Raw genomic sequence first — 19,550 nt, 5'->3', positions numbered from 1 at the left:
TACCTTACATTACAGTTTGGCCGTGTACCAGATATGTAACACATAAACATTCAAGCAATCAGCCGAACTTTTTAAATGATGGGGTTTTTTTGTTTTGTTTTTTTGGTAAGATGTTATGGAAAATTGACTTTGTTGATAACTGATAGGTGAGTCTCTGAAGTGTCTGCCCACCTGTCAATGTGAAACAAGCAAAACAATCTTCAGTTCAACAACAGTATTTCTGAATTACGTACTGTGAGCGAGTAGTTTTGACCCGCCACGCCACTGTTGCGTAACAGTAGGGGTGTTCACACAGCAACTTTTACTCCGGTGTAGTACCCAGGCTGCCTCCGTAGAGCGTTCACATGTACAAAGTTATACCGATGTAGCCCCTGAAAACAGCTTAAACCGGAGCAAATTTAACCTTGCTCATGAGGTGGTTTAAAAATTTACTCTGGAGTAAATGCTAGTTTGCGGGGCAGCACCGATATAAAATTTGAAGTTGTGAACGCTACAGGGGTAGACTCGCTATGACGCGTGAGAAGAGTTGCTTACATACGGGTATTGAATGCGTTGCGTTCGTGCTCTGTTGTACTTCTGTCATATTTCCTTTCTCTCATCCTTTTACGGTGTCTGATAGACGTCACATACATTAACACAATACAGTATAGGCTCGTCAAACAGCATTTAAAAACATCAAGTATTGTATTCACAATTAAGAGCAGGAAACTAAATTTTCAGATATTGTCAAAAATAAAAAGATTAAAAAAATACTAAATAAAATGCCACTCAAATTACGCTGTGTGATCTTAAACAAGTCTGTCCAATAAATTGCGCAATGTCGCAGTTGCATATAAGACACCAACCAAACAATAACAAAACATTGAACAAACAAAAATTCATTCATTCATTCATTCATTCATCTTCCGAGCCGCTTGATCCTCACTCGGGTCGCGGGTGGTGCTGGAGCCTATCCCAGCTGTCTTCGGGCAGTAGGCGGGGGACACCCTGAATCGGTTGCCAGCCAATCGCAGGGCACACAGAAATGAACAACCATTCGCACTCACACTCACACCTAGGGACAATTTAGAGTTTTCAATCGGCCTGCCACGCATGTTTTTGGAATGTGGGAGGAAACCGGAGCACCCGGAGAAAACCCACGCAGGCCCGGGGAGAACATGCAAACTCCACACAGGGAGGCCGGAGCTGGAATCGAACGGAAAGAAAACATTTGAACATAAATACCTGACGTGAAGATTTAAATGACAAACGAGGGAGAGGTATGCTCATCTGGGGGTGCACAGTTGCTGCAGACGGGATAATCTCAAGAGTCCAAGTACCTCTGCACTGTGAAGCCGACGTGCTAACCACTGGAGTACCGGGCCGCACAAAACAAATTATTCTTTGAAAATAAAGTAAAAGGATCATTTGCATTTTGAGAATCGGCTACAAAACGGCAAATAACTGACGATGTTGAGCAGCTGAGAGTGAACGAACTTTCGTGCACAAAGGTGACTACAATGCGCCATTATAAATTGCAGGTGAGCAGATTTATTTGATACATTTTTGTATCTTTGTCATTTTATGTTGTTACCATTAATTTAATACCAACAAAATAAAATGACAAGAAGAAATGTAAAATAAGATTCATTTACTCACCAATGTAGTGTCTGTTCACTGAGCTGCACATCTACGCGAGTGGCCCCAAATGTTTTTAAACGCACCGTAATTTGTAAGTGCCCAGCCGTGCTCTGATGTTTCCTTGCTGCCTTGGTAAAACAACTTAAATGGGTAAATCCAGTATGGCTCCAAACACCAAATCGGTCCGTTGCCAGCAATAGGCATTCCCAGCAGTACAATTTGCAGCATTTCTCAGAGGCTGTGAGCCACGGGTACCGTTCATAATTGCTTGACAAACCCTTTTCATTGCTGGGACAGGCTAGCTAGCGCAGGAGTTGGGCGACCTCTTCACACAATATTCAGCTTTTCGTGTAAGGTCCGTCTTGAAAATTGTGTGGAAAGTAGTTCAGCAACCAGATCAACGTCTTCTTCTTCGGCCGTTTTGGGTTAAAATGCAGTGATGGCTCCCTCTAGCAGGCGCTAATCCATTTACCGAACGCGCACGTCCAGTCTCGACGTAAGGCATTCTCGCTGGCCCCGGTGCGCAGACTCGTGATCTGATTGGCTATTGCAACCTGACTGTGCCCGTTCATTTACAGCGCAATGGGGCCTGCTCTGTATAAACTGAAGGCCCCAAGCAAATTTAATTTACCTGGCAATACAAGCTAGCTGAAATATGTTTGGTTAAAAACTCTACCATAATAAATAAGTTATTTATCGAGTGGTTTTCAATGTTAATTAAAATAACATTGAAAGCCACTCCTAAACTAAAACTAAATGGAAATAATATGACGTAAAGAATACAGAGAATAATTTTGATTACATATTTATGAAAATAAAATAACATGAATTAAATTTATGTTATTGTATGAATTTTTAGGAGGCCTTGCTGGCCCTGAGGGTCTGCCACTGGTTGAATGTATGCAAATGTTGCTTTCAAGGGGAAGTCAACTGCAACATTTTCTCTACAGTAATATATTCTATGCGCTTCCACTAGTTGAAACATGGCATTCTGAATTAATACTGGGTTTGTGGATTATGAGTTAAGCAACAAATACCTGTTTTTTGTCCATCTCATTGGGTTGCCCTTGTGTCACTTTCTGTCAACTGAAAATGACATCACAGATGGCTCAGGGTAACATCCAAGCACGGCTCAACTGTATTCGAGAGCGGCGCCAATATTTATCAGATTGCCATGTTTAGACTAGTAGGGCGGCGTGGACCATATTTGTGCAAAGAAAATTTGTGGGTTGACTTCCCCTTTAAAAATTCTCTTTAGTAAGTAGCTTTTTAAGTGTGAATGCTCCCCAGAATTTACACCGGTGTAAGATATATCGCAACAAAATACATCGGTGCAGCACCGATGCAAATGTGTACCGTGTGAACACCCCAAGCTATCTATATATAGATGTAATGATGTATACATGATAGATAATATCTATTATGTTCCCCAAACATAATGTCGAAAAAGCTCAGCACCTTTTACCGCTGCAACCGAAGGTGCTGCTTAAAATGCCTCAAATCGGCAGCTGTCGCAGCACCCACTTGCCTTGAAATTGGCAGCTGCTGCAGCCCTACATCCAGCATCTCCCAACTCAATCAGAAGTACGACGACGAACTGCCACTACAAACGAATGTGCTAGCACTTCCTGTCGTTCTGAACGGTATGACTCATAATTTCTCCTGCATGCACACATTCATAGAGTTGTTACACGCTTGTTCGCCTGTCTCTCACCCAAAAAGATGTCAAAATGTATGCCTTTTCATCATAGCATGTGACAGAAAAAAATCTGTAAATATTTGCTATCCTTTTCCTATGAAATAAAAAAAGTGTATCCTTAAAATAAAGAAGTAACTAGACCTGATAATTAGGCATTTATGGTTCCAAGCAGAAGAGCATATGTAGTGTAAATGTTTTCTGGAGAATAACATCCTCAATGTTTTAATATTTCAGGCAGGACACTTCCTCATAATCAGTAAAAGGAAAAAAGGCGAGGTTTGGACTCTGGTTTCCTTTCTCGTCTAACTAGCCCCTTGAAATTTTAGAAATGGCATGCCCCATCTGCTGCTTCTGACATATGTTTCTATTTTAATAGGGGTGAGCATTTCTCTGAAGGTTCAGGAGATTGACATCAGGTCGAAGGAGACCAAGCTCCAGCAGTTAGAACCAAGGTATTATTTTTATGAAAATGTTATAAATGCTGTTCATGGGGTGGTCGGTGGGGATGGGTATAGGGGCCCCAAGAGCAAAAATATGTGTAGAATAGACGCTAGGGCGGTACAATTCATCAAAATGTAATCATGATTAAAATATTGGCTCCTCTCAATCTTTAAACATTATAATTGAACAAAAACGATTAATATGCAGAACAGCGCGGTGCCTTTGCAACACGGGTCTGTCAAACTCAAGTTCCGGGGGCCAGATATAGCCTGCTACATCATTTTATGTGGCCCGTGAAAGCAAATCATGTTTCAACTGCCATGATCCTTGCTAAAATCTGAACCCGAATTGTCATATATGTGTGTGTGTGTGTGTGTGTGTGTATGTGTATATATATATATATATATATATATATATATATATATACAGTATATATATATATATATATATACACATACACACAATACTTGCTGATTATATATATATTTTCTTTACAGTAACTTTGATTTAAGATTTGTTTTAAAGTCTTCATGGCCCTCCGAGGAAAGCTTGAAAGTTCAGAGTCCTGCGACAAATATGATTTTGACACCCCTGATTTACAAGCTACCGACGTTGTGAAAATAGTTCTCTGTGTCGTTAGTGTAGCAAGCGTGGAATAAAATCCTTGTGATGCCAGGTTAGCCCAGCAACTTCCAAGACTTGTGAAAATAACATGCGCTATACTAAATATGATCAAGAGAGCAGGGTAATTCAAGGTTTCAATGTCTGTAGATACAAGGAAACAAAGGTGTGGAGGGAGCAGAATTGAAAATGCAAGCATCCCGACTTTCAAATATTTACAAGGTCTACCAAGAAGGATAGTTAGTGTTCAACATGCAGGGATGAAGCGGCATGAGGCTGTGATGTTTGAGTAGAAAAACAATTACTGAAATCAAAAGTTCTGAAATCAATGAATATTAGTTTTCATTATCATGAGTTAATCTCAATCCAAATAATTGTGATTATTTTTTTCCATAACCGTCCAGACCTAACTGACGACCATTAAATTGCATTCTTCAAATAACGGCGATAAACATTCAATTGATTCAATATTTGTTTTCCAGAGGAAAAACAGCAGAAAATGGGAAAACCGACAGAACAAAACAAAAAATAATATTAATCTCGGGTTCCAAACTGTATGTGTTGGTCAAATGTTCCATCCATCCATCCATCCATCCATCATCTACCGCTTATCCGGGGCCGGGTCGCGGGGGCAACAGCTTTAGCAGGGAAGCCCAGACTTCCCTCTCCCTAGCTACTTCTTCCAGCTCTCCCCGGGGGATCCCGAGGCGTTCCCAGGCCAGCTGGGTGACGTAGTCTCTCCAGCGTGTCCTGGGTCTTCCTCGGGGTCTCCTCCCGGTGGGACATGCCCGGAACACCTCACCAGGGAGGCGCTCAGGAGGCATCCGAATCAGATGCCCAAGCCACCTCATCTGGCTCCTCTCGATGTGGAGGAGAAGCGGCTCGACTCTGAGCCCCTCCCGGATGACCGAGCTCCTCACCTTATCTCTAAGGGAGAGCCCGGACACCCTGCGGAGAAAACTCATTTCGGCCGCTTGTATCCGGGATCTCGTTCTTTCGGTCACGACCCATAGCTCGTGGCCATAGATGAGGGTTGGGACGTAGATCGACCGGTAAATTGAGAGCTTCGCCCTTTGGCTCAGCTCCTTCTTCACCACGACAGACCGATACAACGTCCGCATCACAGCAGATGCTGCACCGATCCGCCTGTCGATCTCTCGCTCCCTCCTGCCCTCACTCGTGAACAAGACCCCAAGATACTTAAACTCCTCCACTTGGGGCAAGATCTCCCCCCCGACCCGGAGGGGGCACTCCACCCTTTTCCGACTGAGGACCATGGTTTCAGATTTGGAGGTGCTGATTTTCATCCCAACCGCTTCACACTCGGCTGCGAAACGCTCCAGTGAGAGTTGTAGAGCCCCGTTTGAAGGAGCCAACAGCACCACATCATCTGCAAAAAGCAGGGATGTAATACTGAGGCCCCCAAAACGGACTCCCTCAACGCTTCGGATGCGCCTAGAAATTCTGTCCATAAAGGTTATGAACAGAATCGGCGACAAAGGGCAGCCTTGGCGGAGTCCTACCCCCACTGGAAACGATTCCGACTTACTGCCGGCAATGCGAACCAAACTCTGACATCGGTGGTATAGTGACCGAACAGCCCGTATCAGGGGGTTCGGTACCCCATACCCACGAAGCACCCCCCACAGAACTCCCCGAGGGACACGGTCAAACGCCTTCTCCAAGTCCACAAAACACATGTAGACTGGTTGGGCGAATTCCCACATACCCTCAAGGACCCTGCTAAGGGTGTAGAGCTGGTCCACTGTTCCACGGCCGGGACGAAAACCACACTGCTCCTCCTCAATCTGAGGCTCGACTTCCTGACGGACCCTCCTCTCCAGCACCCCTGAATAGACCTTACCAGGGAGGCTGAGGAGTGTGATCCCTCTGTAGTTGGAACACACACATTTAAGACAAGAACACTCTTCATAATATTTTCATTTTCAACTCTAGTTTGTATCTGAACAGAGGGTGGCACCCACTTAACCATGAAGCAGAAATCTGAAGTGGTGTCATATGGTGCTCTGTCGCACACACACACGCACACACTTACTTCTGCTCAGCCACATTTATTGTAAATGTCACACACCAACATGATAATGACAGAAAATAAAAAAATTATCCATCCATTTTCCATTCCGCTTATCCTCATAAGGGTCGCGGGGGGTGCTGGAGCCTGTCCCAGCCATATTCGGGCAGTAGGTGTGGGGGAAAGAACAGTTTGCCAGCCAATCGCAGGGCACACAGAGACGAACAACCATCCGTGCTCACATTCGCACCTAGGGACAATTTAGAGTGTACAATCAGCCTGGCACGCATGTTTTTGGAATGTGGGAGGAAACCTTAGTGCCCGGAGAAAATCCACACAGGCCTGGGAAGAACATGCAAACTCCACACAGGGAGGCCAGAGCTTGGATCAAACCCACAACCTTTGCACTGTGAGGTCGACGCTCTAACCCAGGGGTGGCCAACCAGTCAGAGATGAAGAGCCAGTTTTTTTTTACTGAGTTACTGCAAAGAGCCACATTATACACTTCTTCACGCATGCGCACACACACACACACACACACACACACACACACACACACACACACATTTTTTGGCCAAAGATCGACTTTTGAAGCGACCAACTTCTCACGAACACCCGATCGCGCACATGCAAGCATACACGCACACACAGACACGCGCGCTACGCACTCACGCAGGTGCCCACCAGTGAACTCGCGCACATATGCACGCAAACCACGATGAGCAACAGTCGGAACAGGCCGAAAATGAATGAAAGCTCAAGATACAAACCTATTTTCCCCCCACACATTAACTCCTCCGACCCCTTGCGGTCGACTTGGGACCAGTTCGCTGGCTCACGGTCGATTCTGATCGACGTATTGGGCACCGCTGCCTTAAAATCAGAGGTAATTCGCTGACTAGCTTAGCACTTACCGCGGTTGTTTGCGCATGAGAGGTGATGCAATCATCTGATTGGTTGCCCTCTGTCAATCAAGTAACGGGATTGATGATAGACTGACGGAGTACGTTCTGTGAAGTTGGCACCTTGTTTGAATGGCATTGCCGCTGCCGAAGCGTTGTCGACGCTTGTCGTGTGAGAGCCCGGGAGCCGCATTGAACTAGCTAAAGAGCCGCATGCGGCTCGTGAGCCACGGGTTGGCCACCCCTGCTCTAACCACTGCGCCACCGGGCCGCCTTATATAAGTGTTCAATTCAGGGAATTACATTTTTTTTTAACGAATGGTCCTTGGCTATTACAATTAATTATATCTATCTTAAGAACATAAGTGTAGACATGTTTCTATGACGCATTGTTACAGCTAAATGCAGGAGTAGTGAAGCGTGTGACATGCCGAGCAAGAAGAGGTGTCACTAAGCTTATGTAAAAGAGTGCTTCGGGGTCTATCTGGAACGGCGTTAGAACGGAGAACATCCAGCTATGACCAGTAAATTAACAGGTTTATTATTAATTGTTGAGAGAGAGAATAATAGAATAGCAAACTAGAATCGCACCTGAATCACTTGTCCCCAAATCCAGGATTGAATCGGGTGTGGTCAGCCAGGACGAGATGGAGGTTGTATGAAATCATATCATAGTATATTGATTAGTTATATCAGATATGTGGATTTGTTTGCACTATTTAAATGCTCATGAATTTTGAGAACTGATAGGCTTTAAAATTCAACTGTTGTTTTCTTTGCGGAATCAATTTAGCTTTGCCAAGGGGGTAAATTTATTTCATCACAAATGTGAAACAGCAGAGGTATGTTCAGATGAAAATGCAAAATGGGAGAAGAAGATTCTGAAAATGATAATTTAAAAGAAAATATAAAATTTTCACATGTAAATACTACTTCCATTCACAGTTTTACATTTGAGTTCACATCATGATTTGGACTATTACTGTCAAGGGTTTCAATTTATCCCAAGATGGGACTTCGCTCAGCCCTCTGTGTAAATTTGAAGTCGTTGGACTCGGATAATATTGAAAAACAATTTACATGCGCTCCTGCATTTTTGTAAAATGAACAAAAAACCTTTGACAAAAAAAATACATTGCAAAAGAATTGTTAATCAAATGAACTCATGCACAATATCTGCCAGAAAAATTGCATTATCTTTTGCTGAAATGGATCAGGCCTCAGGACGCTCATGACGTTTCAGAATACAGTGCAAGCCATACCCAACAACAACAGACACAAATCTTCCCTCTTGCAGCAAAAGTAACGGTTGATGATGAGATTGTTGGAAAATATGCATCCGTTGTCTATCACAATGGTCTTATGCAGAATGTCCGGTAAACGTTTGTCCATCTAAAGGCCCAAAATCGGGACAGAACGCACCTGGACCACTTTGAACTGCTTCTGTAAATCATTGGCTACATCAGAATTAGTCATGAAACAACCTATTGTGTGATGTGATCTCCATTTTTTTTTCTTGTTTCAGATGTGTCCTTGAGCCCATTTTGTTTGGAAATAGGCCTCCCAGCCTATAATGAAATGTGGAATGCTGGCAGAGGACGACTTCTTGGGAACCAATATCGTACCGTCTGGAAGCAAGTTATACAAAGATCTGTCAACTTTTCAAAATTATAGAAATGGGCAATCAACATATTCCAGAATACAGAACAAATACTGTGTGGATTTCTTGAATGATAGCAGAGATTTGAATCATCACTGAGCTTCAGTCCAATGGACTTTGGTGAGTTTGGCATGCAAATTAACACTTATCAAATGTTAGTCATTTGTAGGGTTGAATTTATTTATACTGTCATAATAATAAAATTAATCTGCATTGATTTCTTTTAAATTTCATTGACCTGTGTTTTTCATTTTCTTTATTTGAAGGAGATGCTCTGATGGACAGTCCTGGATTCTCTGCTCTGTGCTGTACCTACGCTGTTCTGGAAAATAACTTAATTAGATAATAAAAAATAATAAACAAAAATATTAGATATGTTCGACATGGACAATTCTAAGACATCCTGATATGTTATCATGCTGAAGTATTTGTATGCATTCTGATTTCTTAGGACAGTTTTGTCAAAATTAGATTTTGGGTTGTTTGAATTTAAATGAACTCACTAAATGTGAGTTCCTTGTTGAAGAACAGCCACAAGACTGGACTGACACATGAGTCACCGCTGGAAAACTAGACAAAACTGTTAAATTTACTGTTACTAAACCACTCATAAATCCTGCAAATAAAATGCTTAATTAAATACGTTGAATTAGTTTCATATGTCTTCTTTCAAAAATATACAATCTATGAACAAATGTTGTAGGGCACTGGACAGATGTAAAAAAAAGAATCACTCTTTGATTATTTCTGAGTTGTAACAGGAAATGATAAGGCACTGCTCATTTACTTTACAATTGAACAGTAAGAACATTTTAAAAGTAATATGCAAGCATTCTGCATTGTCAACTACGCAGTCAATCAAAAAACCTTTGTTGTGTATGACAAATTTTGTGCTCAGTAGCGATGTATTTTTCGGACTTGAGCAAAAAATATTGCAGCACGGCTGACATCAATCTTGCTTCTTGCTACTTTGTGAAGAAAAAAATCGAGATATAACTCTCTCCCATCCAAATAGTTCTGAGTCTGCTATGCAAGTTATCATTTACTCTGTCTCTTGAAAAAGCAAAATGACTGAGGTGTGAAGTGAGGCAAGACCTTACTTCTTTTGACCAGGTAATATAATCCATAAACTTTCCAACTGGAAAATATGGTGTTTTTTTTACTCCCCTGATACTGTTTATACTGTACATTGTCACTTTTAATAAAATCACGTTTCCCCCGTGTCATCATGAACCATACATTGTTTGTATATAGTTTTTTAAAACTGATGTGTCAACGCTTTCTGTGAAAGATAAGGCAAATTAGTTTATTATTTTAGAGTGGCCACATTACTAGCATAATTCATCCCTCCACTGAGCAGCAACTCGCCCATCTTCAACATTCAAAAGCAAAACATGAGCAATGTGTAGTCAGCTGACAGTACTTGAGGATCTTTAATATATGTTCACAAATCAGACCTTGCGACTAAGCAGATAGGGGAGAGAAACATTTTGGTTTTTGAAACTGAATTATCTAAGTAACGTGTGCGCATGTGCATGCGTGCATGCTTTTATTTATTTATTTTTGTCTATGGCCGGTTTGGCTCTCAAACTTTTAATGTGTCTTAAGCAAGGTACCTTAATTTGCGGACAATGATTTCTTGTGCGGGTTGCGGGTTGATCACTTGGTTCATGCCATGTAACAAGCAGATAGATGCTTGTAATTGAATAATTTAATCGTTTGTAATACAGTGATCCCTCGCTACTTCATGGTTCACTTATTGCGGTTTCAGAGCATCGCGGATCTTTAAAAAATATTCATTAAAAAAATAGAGCGAAAATGCCACAAAAGGCCGCGAGAGGAAGCGAAAGTTCAACATATACAGTACTACATGTATATTTCATGTTTGTTTACTGTATTTTGTGATGTATACACTAACCTAACATACACACATCTGTATGTGTGTGTGTGTATATATATACACACATATTAGTATGTATCTCTCTCTCTCTCTCAAGCTGTCAAACGATTAAAATATTTAATCTACCGTATTTTCACGACTATTCGACGCACCGTACTGTTGGGCGCAGTCTCATTAATGGGTGACATTTCTGTATTTTACACATACACAGGCCGCACTGTACTAATGGGCGCAGTTTTACAGTGGTACGCTTTTTACATAACATACGCTTAAACATACGGCATGCATGCATGCTAACACGTTCGCTAACACGTTAGCTTGAAGCATACACTGAAGCTCGAAGCTAAAACACGTTTTTAAAAAGGCAACGAAAGCAGAACTGAGTTCGGGTGCATTTTATTTACAAGGTACTCACGTTTTTTGCTCAATCATCACTCAGAAAGCCATCAAAGTCATCATCTTCTGTGTCCGAATTGAACAATTGTGCAAGTATCGGTAATCCATCCAAACCGCCGGGTTCCCTCTCGTTGTGAGAGTCACTCTTGTCGTCATGTGGCTCCACAGAAATGATGCCGGCTTTGCCAAACGCTCGAACAACTGTAGTAGCAGATGCGTTCGTCCAAGCAGCCACAATCCATTCACAGATTGTGGCGTAACTAGCCCGGCGCTGCCTTCGTGAAGCCGTGTTCGCCATCGATCATCCATTTTTCCCATGCCGCTCGCAACTTCACTTTGAATGCACGGTTGATGCCGATGTCCAGCGGTTGGAATTCATTCTCGCAACTTCACTTTGAATGCACGGTTGATGCCGATGTCCAGCGGTTGGAATTCATTTTCGGGGGTTCTTGGAAACCAAAACCGAAGTTGTTTTGCAATAATGCACATACTCACATTTTATACAGGTGCTGGTACCTGCTAGAGGCGTTCCTTTAGCGTCCACTTACACGCCCACCCTTCACTCATTGCCGGACCCACACCCTGCGTGCCTGTCCTCACTCACGTCCACCTCTCTTCATATATTTACATATATGTGCACGGACGCGCTTCACTGATTGGCCGACCTCTTCTCCGCATGCGTGCGTGTCGTCACTCACGTACACATTTTCTCTCTCTCCATAATTTACATATAAGTGCACGGACGCGCTTCACTGATTGGCCGACCTCTTCTCCGCCTTTTCTCTATATAAACAGCGTGTCGGGTCTCAGCCAGATTTTGGAACTCAGCTCATATAAAAGACTCTCTGCATTATAAGGCGTCCTGTCCATTTTGGAGAAAATTTTAGACTTTTGATGGCGCCTTATAGTCGTGAAAATACGGTAATTAAAAATGCAACTGTCATAATTAACTCAAAAATACTCTAACTAAAAAATTAATCGTGGTTACTCACACATTTCTGAATTTCCTTTTACATTTTTGTCCTACATTTTCCCCATTTTAATGCTCTCATCAACATGGAATCATGAATCAGTTTTCTATGTGCCAAATGCAAATATTTACTGAAATAACAATTTCGATTTTCAATTTTACATCAACATTTTTCACTTGGTGCAGTTATTCACACATTATCTCTCTCACACAATATTACTGTCCATCAGTAACGGTGAAAAAAATATTTTGTCACACAACAGCTGCTTTAACAGCTTTTTTTATGAAATCAAAACAGAGCAATATAACATTATAAAGTGCACATCTAAGGTACACTAGTACTCAGCCCATAGTGGATTTAAACCATGGTTGCATACTTGGTTTTTCTCAAGTTTGCTTTCAACACAGCAGTCTGTTTCTGTATGTTTGTTGAAGAATAACGAGACACCGGACACCAGTGTTCATTATGTGCCGCTGTATTCGAAACTGCCGGCCGTACAAACAAGCACACGCACTTCCCCCGTGCTGCAGGTGCAAACCATTCTGAAAGGGGGGGGGGGGGGGTTCACTCCCCCTAACACAGTCAGGCTATGTTGATTGTGTTGGTCCTTCTTGCGCGGAAGTCTCTCTACGGTTTTGTGTAGACCTCATTTCGAATGACTACACTTGGTTCGATGACAACACAGGAGACGTTTTACTTTCGCTAGGTTGCTACCACTGCCGCGCACTGTCACTGTCAGACGAACACAGAGAAGCTCCACCCGCTCTATTTATATGGACACAGACCACTGTAACCTTCCACACAAAATAGTTCCAAACAAGTAACAATCGCGTCAGTGGCATACATCGTATACCTGTATGATACAGAGAGAGAGAGAAGAACAGATCACTTTGGTCTGCAGCCTGTTTTATTTCTAGAGCAACGTAACATCCGCTTGTGACGTGTGCCGCGTTAATCTCGCGAGAAAAAATTTAATCCCGTTAAAATTCATTTAAATTAATGCCAATAAAAACGAGCTAAACTGACAGCTCTAATATATATATATATATATATATATATATATATATACACTATATATATATACATGACACTGTATACTATATCTATACTGTATACTATATCTATACTGTATATGTATGCATTTAGCATAACAACGTGCGTTTTTGGGACGCAAGGAAATTTCTCAGTCAAAACAAATAAACAAACAAAAAAACTACGGCAAGCCTGAGGATTTCACAGCAACACTCGAGTATCTGTGCTTGGTGGTTGCGCCTTCTCAGCAGCACGCCTGTACCAGCACAGATTTTGATTGGGAGGAATGTCGGCGCCATTTACTGTCGGTGCTGGACAGACCTGGGGCGCTTGTTTTTTTTGCGCCAGTATTGGGCAGCACTTTTCACAACCCCAATTTGTTCAGTGGCTATGTCAGCGCTGTTGGACAGTTGGCGTTGGTGCGGCTGGATTGATGGCCGCTGAAGTTGAGGATGAGGAGAGCGGAGCGTTGGCGAAGAGCGCCGATGCGTATTTGGAACCGTGAGTCGCCGCTTGGAATTGAAATGGATTTCCATGGGACAGGAGAAGTGAACCAATCTCTTTTTTCGTCAATGGATGCTACAGCTTCTTGTTGACTTTGAAACTTAGCCTGTAGCCGACGTGTGCACATTTTGAGCAATCTGATCCACTGGTTAAAGGACACTTTGATTCTCTCCTCTTTCATCTCCAACTGCTTCAAACAACAAGGCGTGTGACGGAAAAGTGGTTAGGACTGCACGACTGTCCGTGTTTTATGTTATGTGTTGTGTTTATTATTTTACTTTATGTTAACTGTTTTGTAAAGCGCTTTGTTACAGCTGCCGCTGTTGTGAAAGCGCTATATAAATCAGCATGTATTGTATTGTATTGTATTGTATTGTAAAAAAGGGTGCAACTAAATCTGTGCTGGGAATGTTTACTTTTATTTTTTTTAATTTTGCTACCAATGCAAAAGTTAGTGTAGAGCTCTGGATAACAAAAAAAAGTTGTCTTTCCCGTTAATTTTCTGACACTGCTAAGACAAATTAAACTGCTGAGTAAACTGCTTACTTTGGAAACCAGCTCCTGCAGCAATGCTGTTTGTCTAAGCACATCAAGGTACTACTAATCCTGTGGTTTGATCCAACCAATTATTGCTTCTAGATATCACTTTTTTTTATGGAAAAGTGAAATATCACTTTGATGGTACTGGTTTGTGGGACTCCAAGGACACGTCCAAGTTATTGACCCAACCTTTTACTCTTTTTATCCAGCTGATGAATCTGGCAGTGATGAAGACTTTATGGTGGAAGATGACGATGACAGTGACTACGGTCACTCCAAAAAGAGAAGCAAGAAGGTTATTCGACGAGGCCGAATGGACAAGGAGAAGAAATCTCCCAAACCCAGATTAAAGGCTACAGGTAAAACCAGATGCACCGAAAGACAATTTGGCTCTTATTGTCCCGATTTTTGCTGTCAAAGGTCTGACGATCTTTTGCGTGATGGTATTTTCCTGCAAGATTATCCTTAGGTCTGCAGTGCGTTAAGAGTCAATGATTCTAGATCCTGATTCTTAAATAAAAAGATGCTCATCTGTTATTTTTAGATAAAATCGTACAAACGTCTCCGTTCTTTAGTTTCTTAAACTTCTTAATGTTTGGGAACTTGACACATTAACTCAGAGCTGTTTTTAACAGTATGTACATTTTTAACACGAACGTTAATTTTGAGAACCTCAAGAAAATACACTAATGCAGCAATTACTTAAAGCTTGCTCCTGAACACTGGTTGATGGGCGAGCCTAGAATTGGCCAACCAGACTAAGAGCCATATTTTTTACTGTTATTGCAAAGAACCATATCGCTCTCTCACACACACACACACACACACACACACACATACATGAGCTACAGTGGTTACTTACTACTTGGGTCAGCTTGCTACATATTTGACCGAAGATCGACTTTTGAAGCGACGAACCTCCCACAATTGACCCGATCGCGCACGTGCAAGCATATACGCATGCACAGATACACGCGGGCGCCCACACGCCGAGATGAACTACAACCGGAACGTCACCGAACAGGAATGAATTTGAAACACAGAGACACACACAGTCTTTTTTCGCCCTCATTTCCTCCTCCCAGCGCTCGCGCTCGACTTGGGACCAGTCCGCTGGCTCCCGGTCGATCGCGATTGACATATTGGTCAACCCTGCCTTAAAATTTGAGGTAATTTGCTGACTAGCTTAGCGTTTATCGCTAAGCACAGTGGTTTGCGCATGCGCGGTGAATCAGTTGTCATCTGATTGGTTGCCCTGTACTGTATGTCAATCAAGTAACGGGTTTGATGATCGGCTGACGTAGTAAGTTCTGTGTATTTAGCACCGTTGTTTGAATGGCAGCGCCACCACCGAGGCGTTTTTGACGCTTGTCATTTGAAAGCCCGGGAGCCGCCTTGAGCCAGCCAAAGAGGGCTGCGGCTCACAAGCCGTGGGTTGGCCATCCCTGGGCTAGCCTTTCATAAAATGAAAGTTAAAAAAAACACTTGCAGACGAAATCCAAATTGAACAAGGAGGTCCATCTTGTTGCTTTGTCCAAGACCGACCTGCTTGAAAATTTGTATTTCTTCTGCAAGCGTTTTTGCCCTCAGTTGAATGGTGACTGCAGAGATGCTTCTCCGGATGTTCTGTGACAGTGCATCCATTGCTCCAGTTGGCCTTCCAACTTGGGCAACCTCTCCTTGTTTCCGCGGAAACTAAGCTTTGCCTTCTTGACTTGGCGAAGCTCATTCTCCTGCTTCCTCCAATTCCAAACCATGAATTCTTGAATTTTAAATTCTCTCACGGCTGCTCGATTGCGAAGTTCCTCCCCGTAACTAATCGCTTGAAGTTTCACCTGTGCTTCGTAGGCATGTCTTTTTATAGGTGCCGTTTTCGGGGGTCTGAAGTTGTTTTGCCCAATATACGTACTGGCATTATATCCACCTACTGGTGGGTTTGCCTTTCGAGTCTTCTTTCACGCACACCCTTCCCCTTTAAAGTCTGCACGCCGTCCACAGTTATGTCCGCCTTTCCTCTGCGTGTCCGCAGATCATCAGAAGTCACAAAGCAACAAACACAAATTATGGAACTCTGTGCATAGATTAGGTGCACTGCATAAATCGAAGGCGTCTTTGGTTGGTTGGATGGATGGATGAATTTCTCTTGCAAATATGCATTTTTATGCATGCATATGCACATTTTTACACAACTTTGAGACAAAGACACCCTTGAATTTAGTTCGTGACAATATAAAAGGACCCTCCATTAGCCATCACCTTCACATGGTAGAGTGTGTCCCAATGATCCTGGAGGTAAATTGTCTGGGGCTTGATGGCCCTGGCAGGGCCACCCATGGCAAACGGGTGTCGTCTTTGTTTGTGTGCAGCACGTTGAGTTCCCTTGTGTATGAAATGTGCTGTATAAATGAAACTGCCTTGCCTTTTTATTTTGGTTACAATGTAAACTCTCAAACTCCAACTTAGCGGGGTGGATTATATTGAGGGGGGCAGAGGCATCTGATTCAGGGTCATACAACGCTGTATCAGTGGGGAAAAAATGCAGATCCAAAACTGTCTATATTGAAAGGCCATAAATGTATTCATAGGCCCAAGAAAACGGTTCCAAAACCCATCTCTGGGCAATACAGTAATTTTACAAATCGTGCAAAGACAATTCATTTTGATTGTTCTTCCCCCGCCTCTCTAGTAAACCCCAGCCCCATGAAAGATAAGGGGAAAGGCCACGCCAGCACCAAGGCTGTGGAAAAGAGTTCACCCAAAGAGGAGGAAGAGGATGATCCTGAGAGTCCCTTGGAGGAGGAGGAGGAAGAGGGGGAAGCTGAGAAGAAAGATATCTCCCCTGCCCCCAAGATGACAAAGAAGGGCGCTGGAGAGGAGGAGGAGGAGGAGAATGAGGAAGAGGAGGAGGGTGGCTCAGAGGAAGAAGTGGCCTCTGGGGAAGACTAGATCATTCCCCGTTAAGTGTCCATGTTTAATTTTGTTTTTTGTCCTTGTGGTGGCCTGGCTACATGGTTTGGACTAGATGTGCTTGTCTTTTTTTTTTCCTCTCTCTCTCGCTCACCGTGAGGATGGATCACAGCCTACCCATAATGATCATCTGATATCACCCTCTGCTTCACCCGTTCGTTCTTTTGACCCCAGCCAACCCTGACTTCTCCATCGTCGACGAAGAACAGATTCTATGACACTTCTGAAGCAAGTCAAGTCTGCTGGTATTTGTTTCTGGTTCGCTGAGAGAATCCGTCCTGTGGAAACAAACAGTACACTAAATTTAGCTTGTGCAGTGAATGATTTGCCTACATTTTACGCAAATGTTTTTTTTTTTCATGTCACCGTTGCTACATTAAGAAATCGCAGATGTTTTCCTGGGTTAAAGCCGTTTTATTCTTATGTTCTGCTTTATGGGTGGAGCAGTAAATCCAGAGAATAAAGCCAAACTGAAGCTCGCAATTTTGGAAATTATCCATTTGGTTGAATGTACTTCATAGATCACTGTGATAGGTCTGCTGTGTCAGCTACAAAAGGCAATTACGTTTGATAAGCCAGCGTGCGTTGTTCAGAGAAGGTCCAAATTTTATCCTGTTGGCTTCCATTTTGGTTTCCTCTGGTTCAAGATTTCTAACCATACACAAAATCTGCATTCTCGCTGTAGCCATTTAATCATTTGTACCAGGCAGGCACCACCTAAATGTTTTTTTTTTTAAAGAAATTCATTTATTTCTTCCTCAAATTTTTGGTTTATCTTTTTTGTTCATTGTATTAGTTCTATATTTTTTTGTAATGTTTGTTTTTTAAAAAACAAAATAAAATGTATCTTGATTTTAAAGATCTGTTCTGTCCATTCTAACAAGTGGTCTGACTTGCTTTCCAGGTCTTTCACTTAGTTTACATTTACTTTGAATGTGATTAAATAGAAGATAGGGCAAACTGTCAACTTTGATTCAGGCAACTTTAGTTATATACGTGTGGGTAATTTCTTTCCAGCTTCCAGATTCAAACGTACATTCAGCCTCAACAAATAAGTACAGTCTAATCTTGTGAGAACGTACCTCAAGAGACATAACGAATCTGTACGTTATAACAGTAACATTTCCAATAAATTGGCCAACTACGATATATCATACGGTATGAACATTTCGAGATGTAAAACCATGAACATGTAGTACACTATAAACATTCATTTTGCGAACTGCTTGATCCTCACGAGGGTCGCGAGGCGTACTGGAACCTATTCCAGCCGTCTTTGGGCAGTAGGCGGGGGACACCCTGAATCGAATGTACTATACTTAAATGCCGATATATTAATCAGAGACCTACTATTTGTGTTTGTTTAAAAGTCTAATGATATATTAAGATTATTGAAAAATCCGCCACTATGAAAGGAAGTAAGATTATATATTCTTATTCTCTTTGTGATATGTTTTGTAATATCGTTATTTTGGTTTCTTACATTTGTTTGTCTCCTCTGCCACTTGTGTCAGTATATTTGGTGTTCGACTAGTTTTTATGACGTCATCGTCATTCCCCGTCTCCGTCTTATGACGTCGGAAGAATACTCGGGCACATCTCATCTCTTCAAAAGATAGTCTTGGGCCGTGGACGGACGGAGACAGCGGCGTGAGAACAACCTTCGGGTTGAGTTCAATAATTCTGGGAGCTCCAGCGTTGACAGAAATCAATAGATATGAGATGAGCCCAATGTGGTTATAAATCAGTGCGAGCCACTGATGTCTTCTAAAAGCCAACGTGTCGATGTGATCGAAACGGTGTGTGCGTGTGTGTATGAGAGCGACAGGGACTTAGTATGCGGTGAAAGTATTGGAATATATTGATAGTTGAAATAAAATTGGAAGAGCGGAACGATTGTGAGACTCCCGGTTCAAGATGGCGACTCTGCGCTGTGTTCACTTCCTGTATTTCACTCTCACCTTTATATACGAAATCTAGGGCGCGTTCGGAAAACGACCGTGACACCTGTGCACTACTTTGAGACAGTCTGTGTTCTGCGAGGCAAAGGGCGCTCTCCTCCCGTTGATTTTCAAATGCATCGTATATAAGTAGCTTGTGCTTTAAATGTTTCCACTCGTACAACCTGACAAACAGGCGCACCGTGTTCCCAGTCTGAGTGGCAAGAGCGCTCCCGGGCACTCTGAATAACCGGATGGTTGGAGTGGAGCTGGGTTTATTCTCGAACGTGCTCCCCGGTTTCTGGGGGGAGGAGCTAAGATGTAA

The 19,550-nt window shown here is 42.5% G+C and overlaps 2 protein-coding genes and 1 long non-coding RNA gene across 4 annotated transcripts in view; 2 read left to right on the top strand and 1 right to left on the bottom strand.

The window, feature by feature from the left end:
• Positions 1 to 6,288, bottom strand: part of c9h3orf14 (chromosome 9 C3orf14 homolog) — a 58,100-nt gene extending 51,812 nt beyond the window's left edge. The window contains exon 1 of the transcript XR_007963993.1: positions 4,987 to 6,288. The gene's annotated coding sequence lies outside the window, so the exon portion shown is untranslated. The remainder of the gene's footprint in view (positions 1 to 4,986) is intronic.
• Positions 1 to 18,144, top strand: part of nucks1a (nuclear casein kinase and cyclin-dependent kinase substrate 1a) — a 51,938-nt gene extending 33,794 nt beyond the window's left edge. The window contains exons 8-9 of the mRNA XM_052075263.1: positions 14,528 to 14,677; positions 17,005 to 18,144. Of these exons, the coding sequence (XP_051931223.1) occupies positions 14,528 to 14,677; positions 17,005 to 17,264 (410 nt within the window). The 3' untranslated portion in view covers positions 17,265 to 18,144. The remainder of the gene's footprint in view (positions 1 to 14,527; positions 14,678 to 17,004) is intronic.
• LOC127607201 (uncharacterized) lies at positions 4 to 9,624 on the top strand. 2 transcript variants are annotated; one of them, XR_007964009.1, is made up of 4 exons: positions 4 to 3,595; positions 3,696 to 3,771; positions 8,841 to 9,095; positions 9,242 to 9,624. It is a non-coding gene; the product is annotated as an uncharacterized LOC127607201 (long non-coding RNA). The 2 variants fall into 2 exon arrangements; XR_007964008.1 differs by having other exon boundaries at positions 987 to 3,771.
• Positions 18,145 to 19,550: the final 1,406 nt, after the last annotated feature.

Source organism: Hippocampus zosterae, chromosome 9 (genome assembly GCF_025434085.1).
Source record: "Hippocampus zosterae strain Florida chromosome 9, ASM2543408v3, whole genome shotgun sequence".
NCBI classification, from domain to species: Eukaryota; Metazoa; Chordata; class Actinopteri; order Syngnathiformes; family Syngnathidae; genus Hippocampus; species Hippocampus zosterae.
Note: the sequence above shows the minus strand (reverse complement) of the source record. Positions and strands in the feature narration are given on the sequence as shown.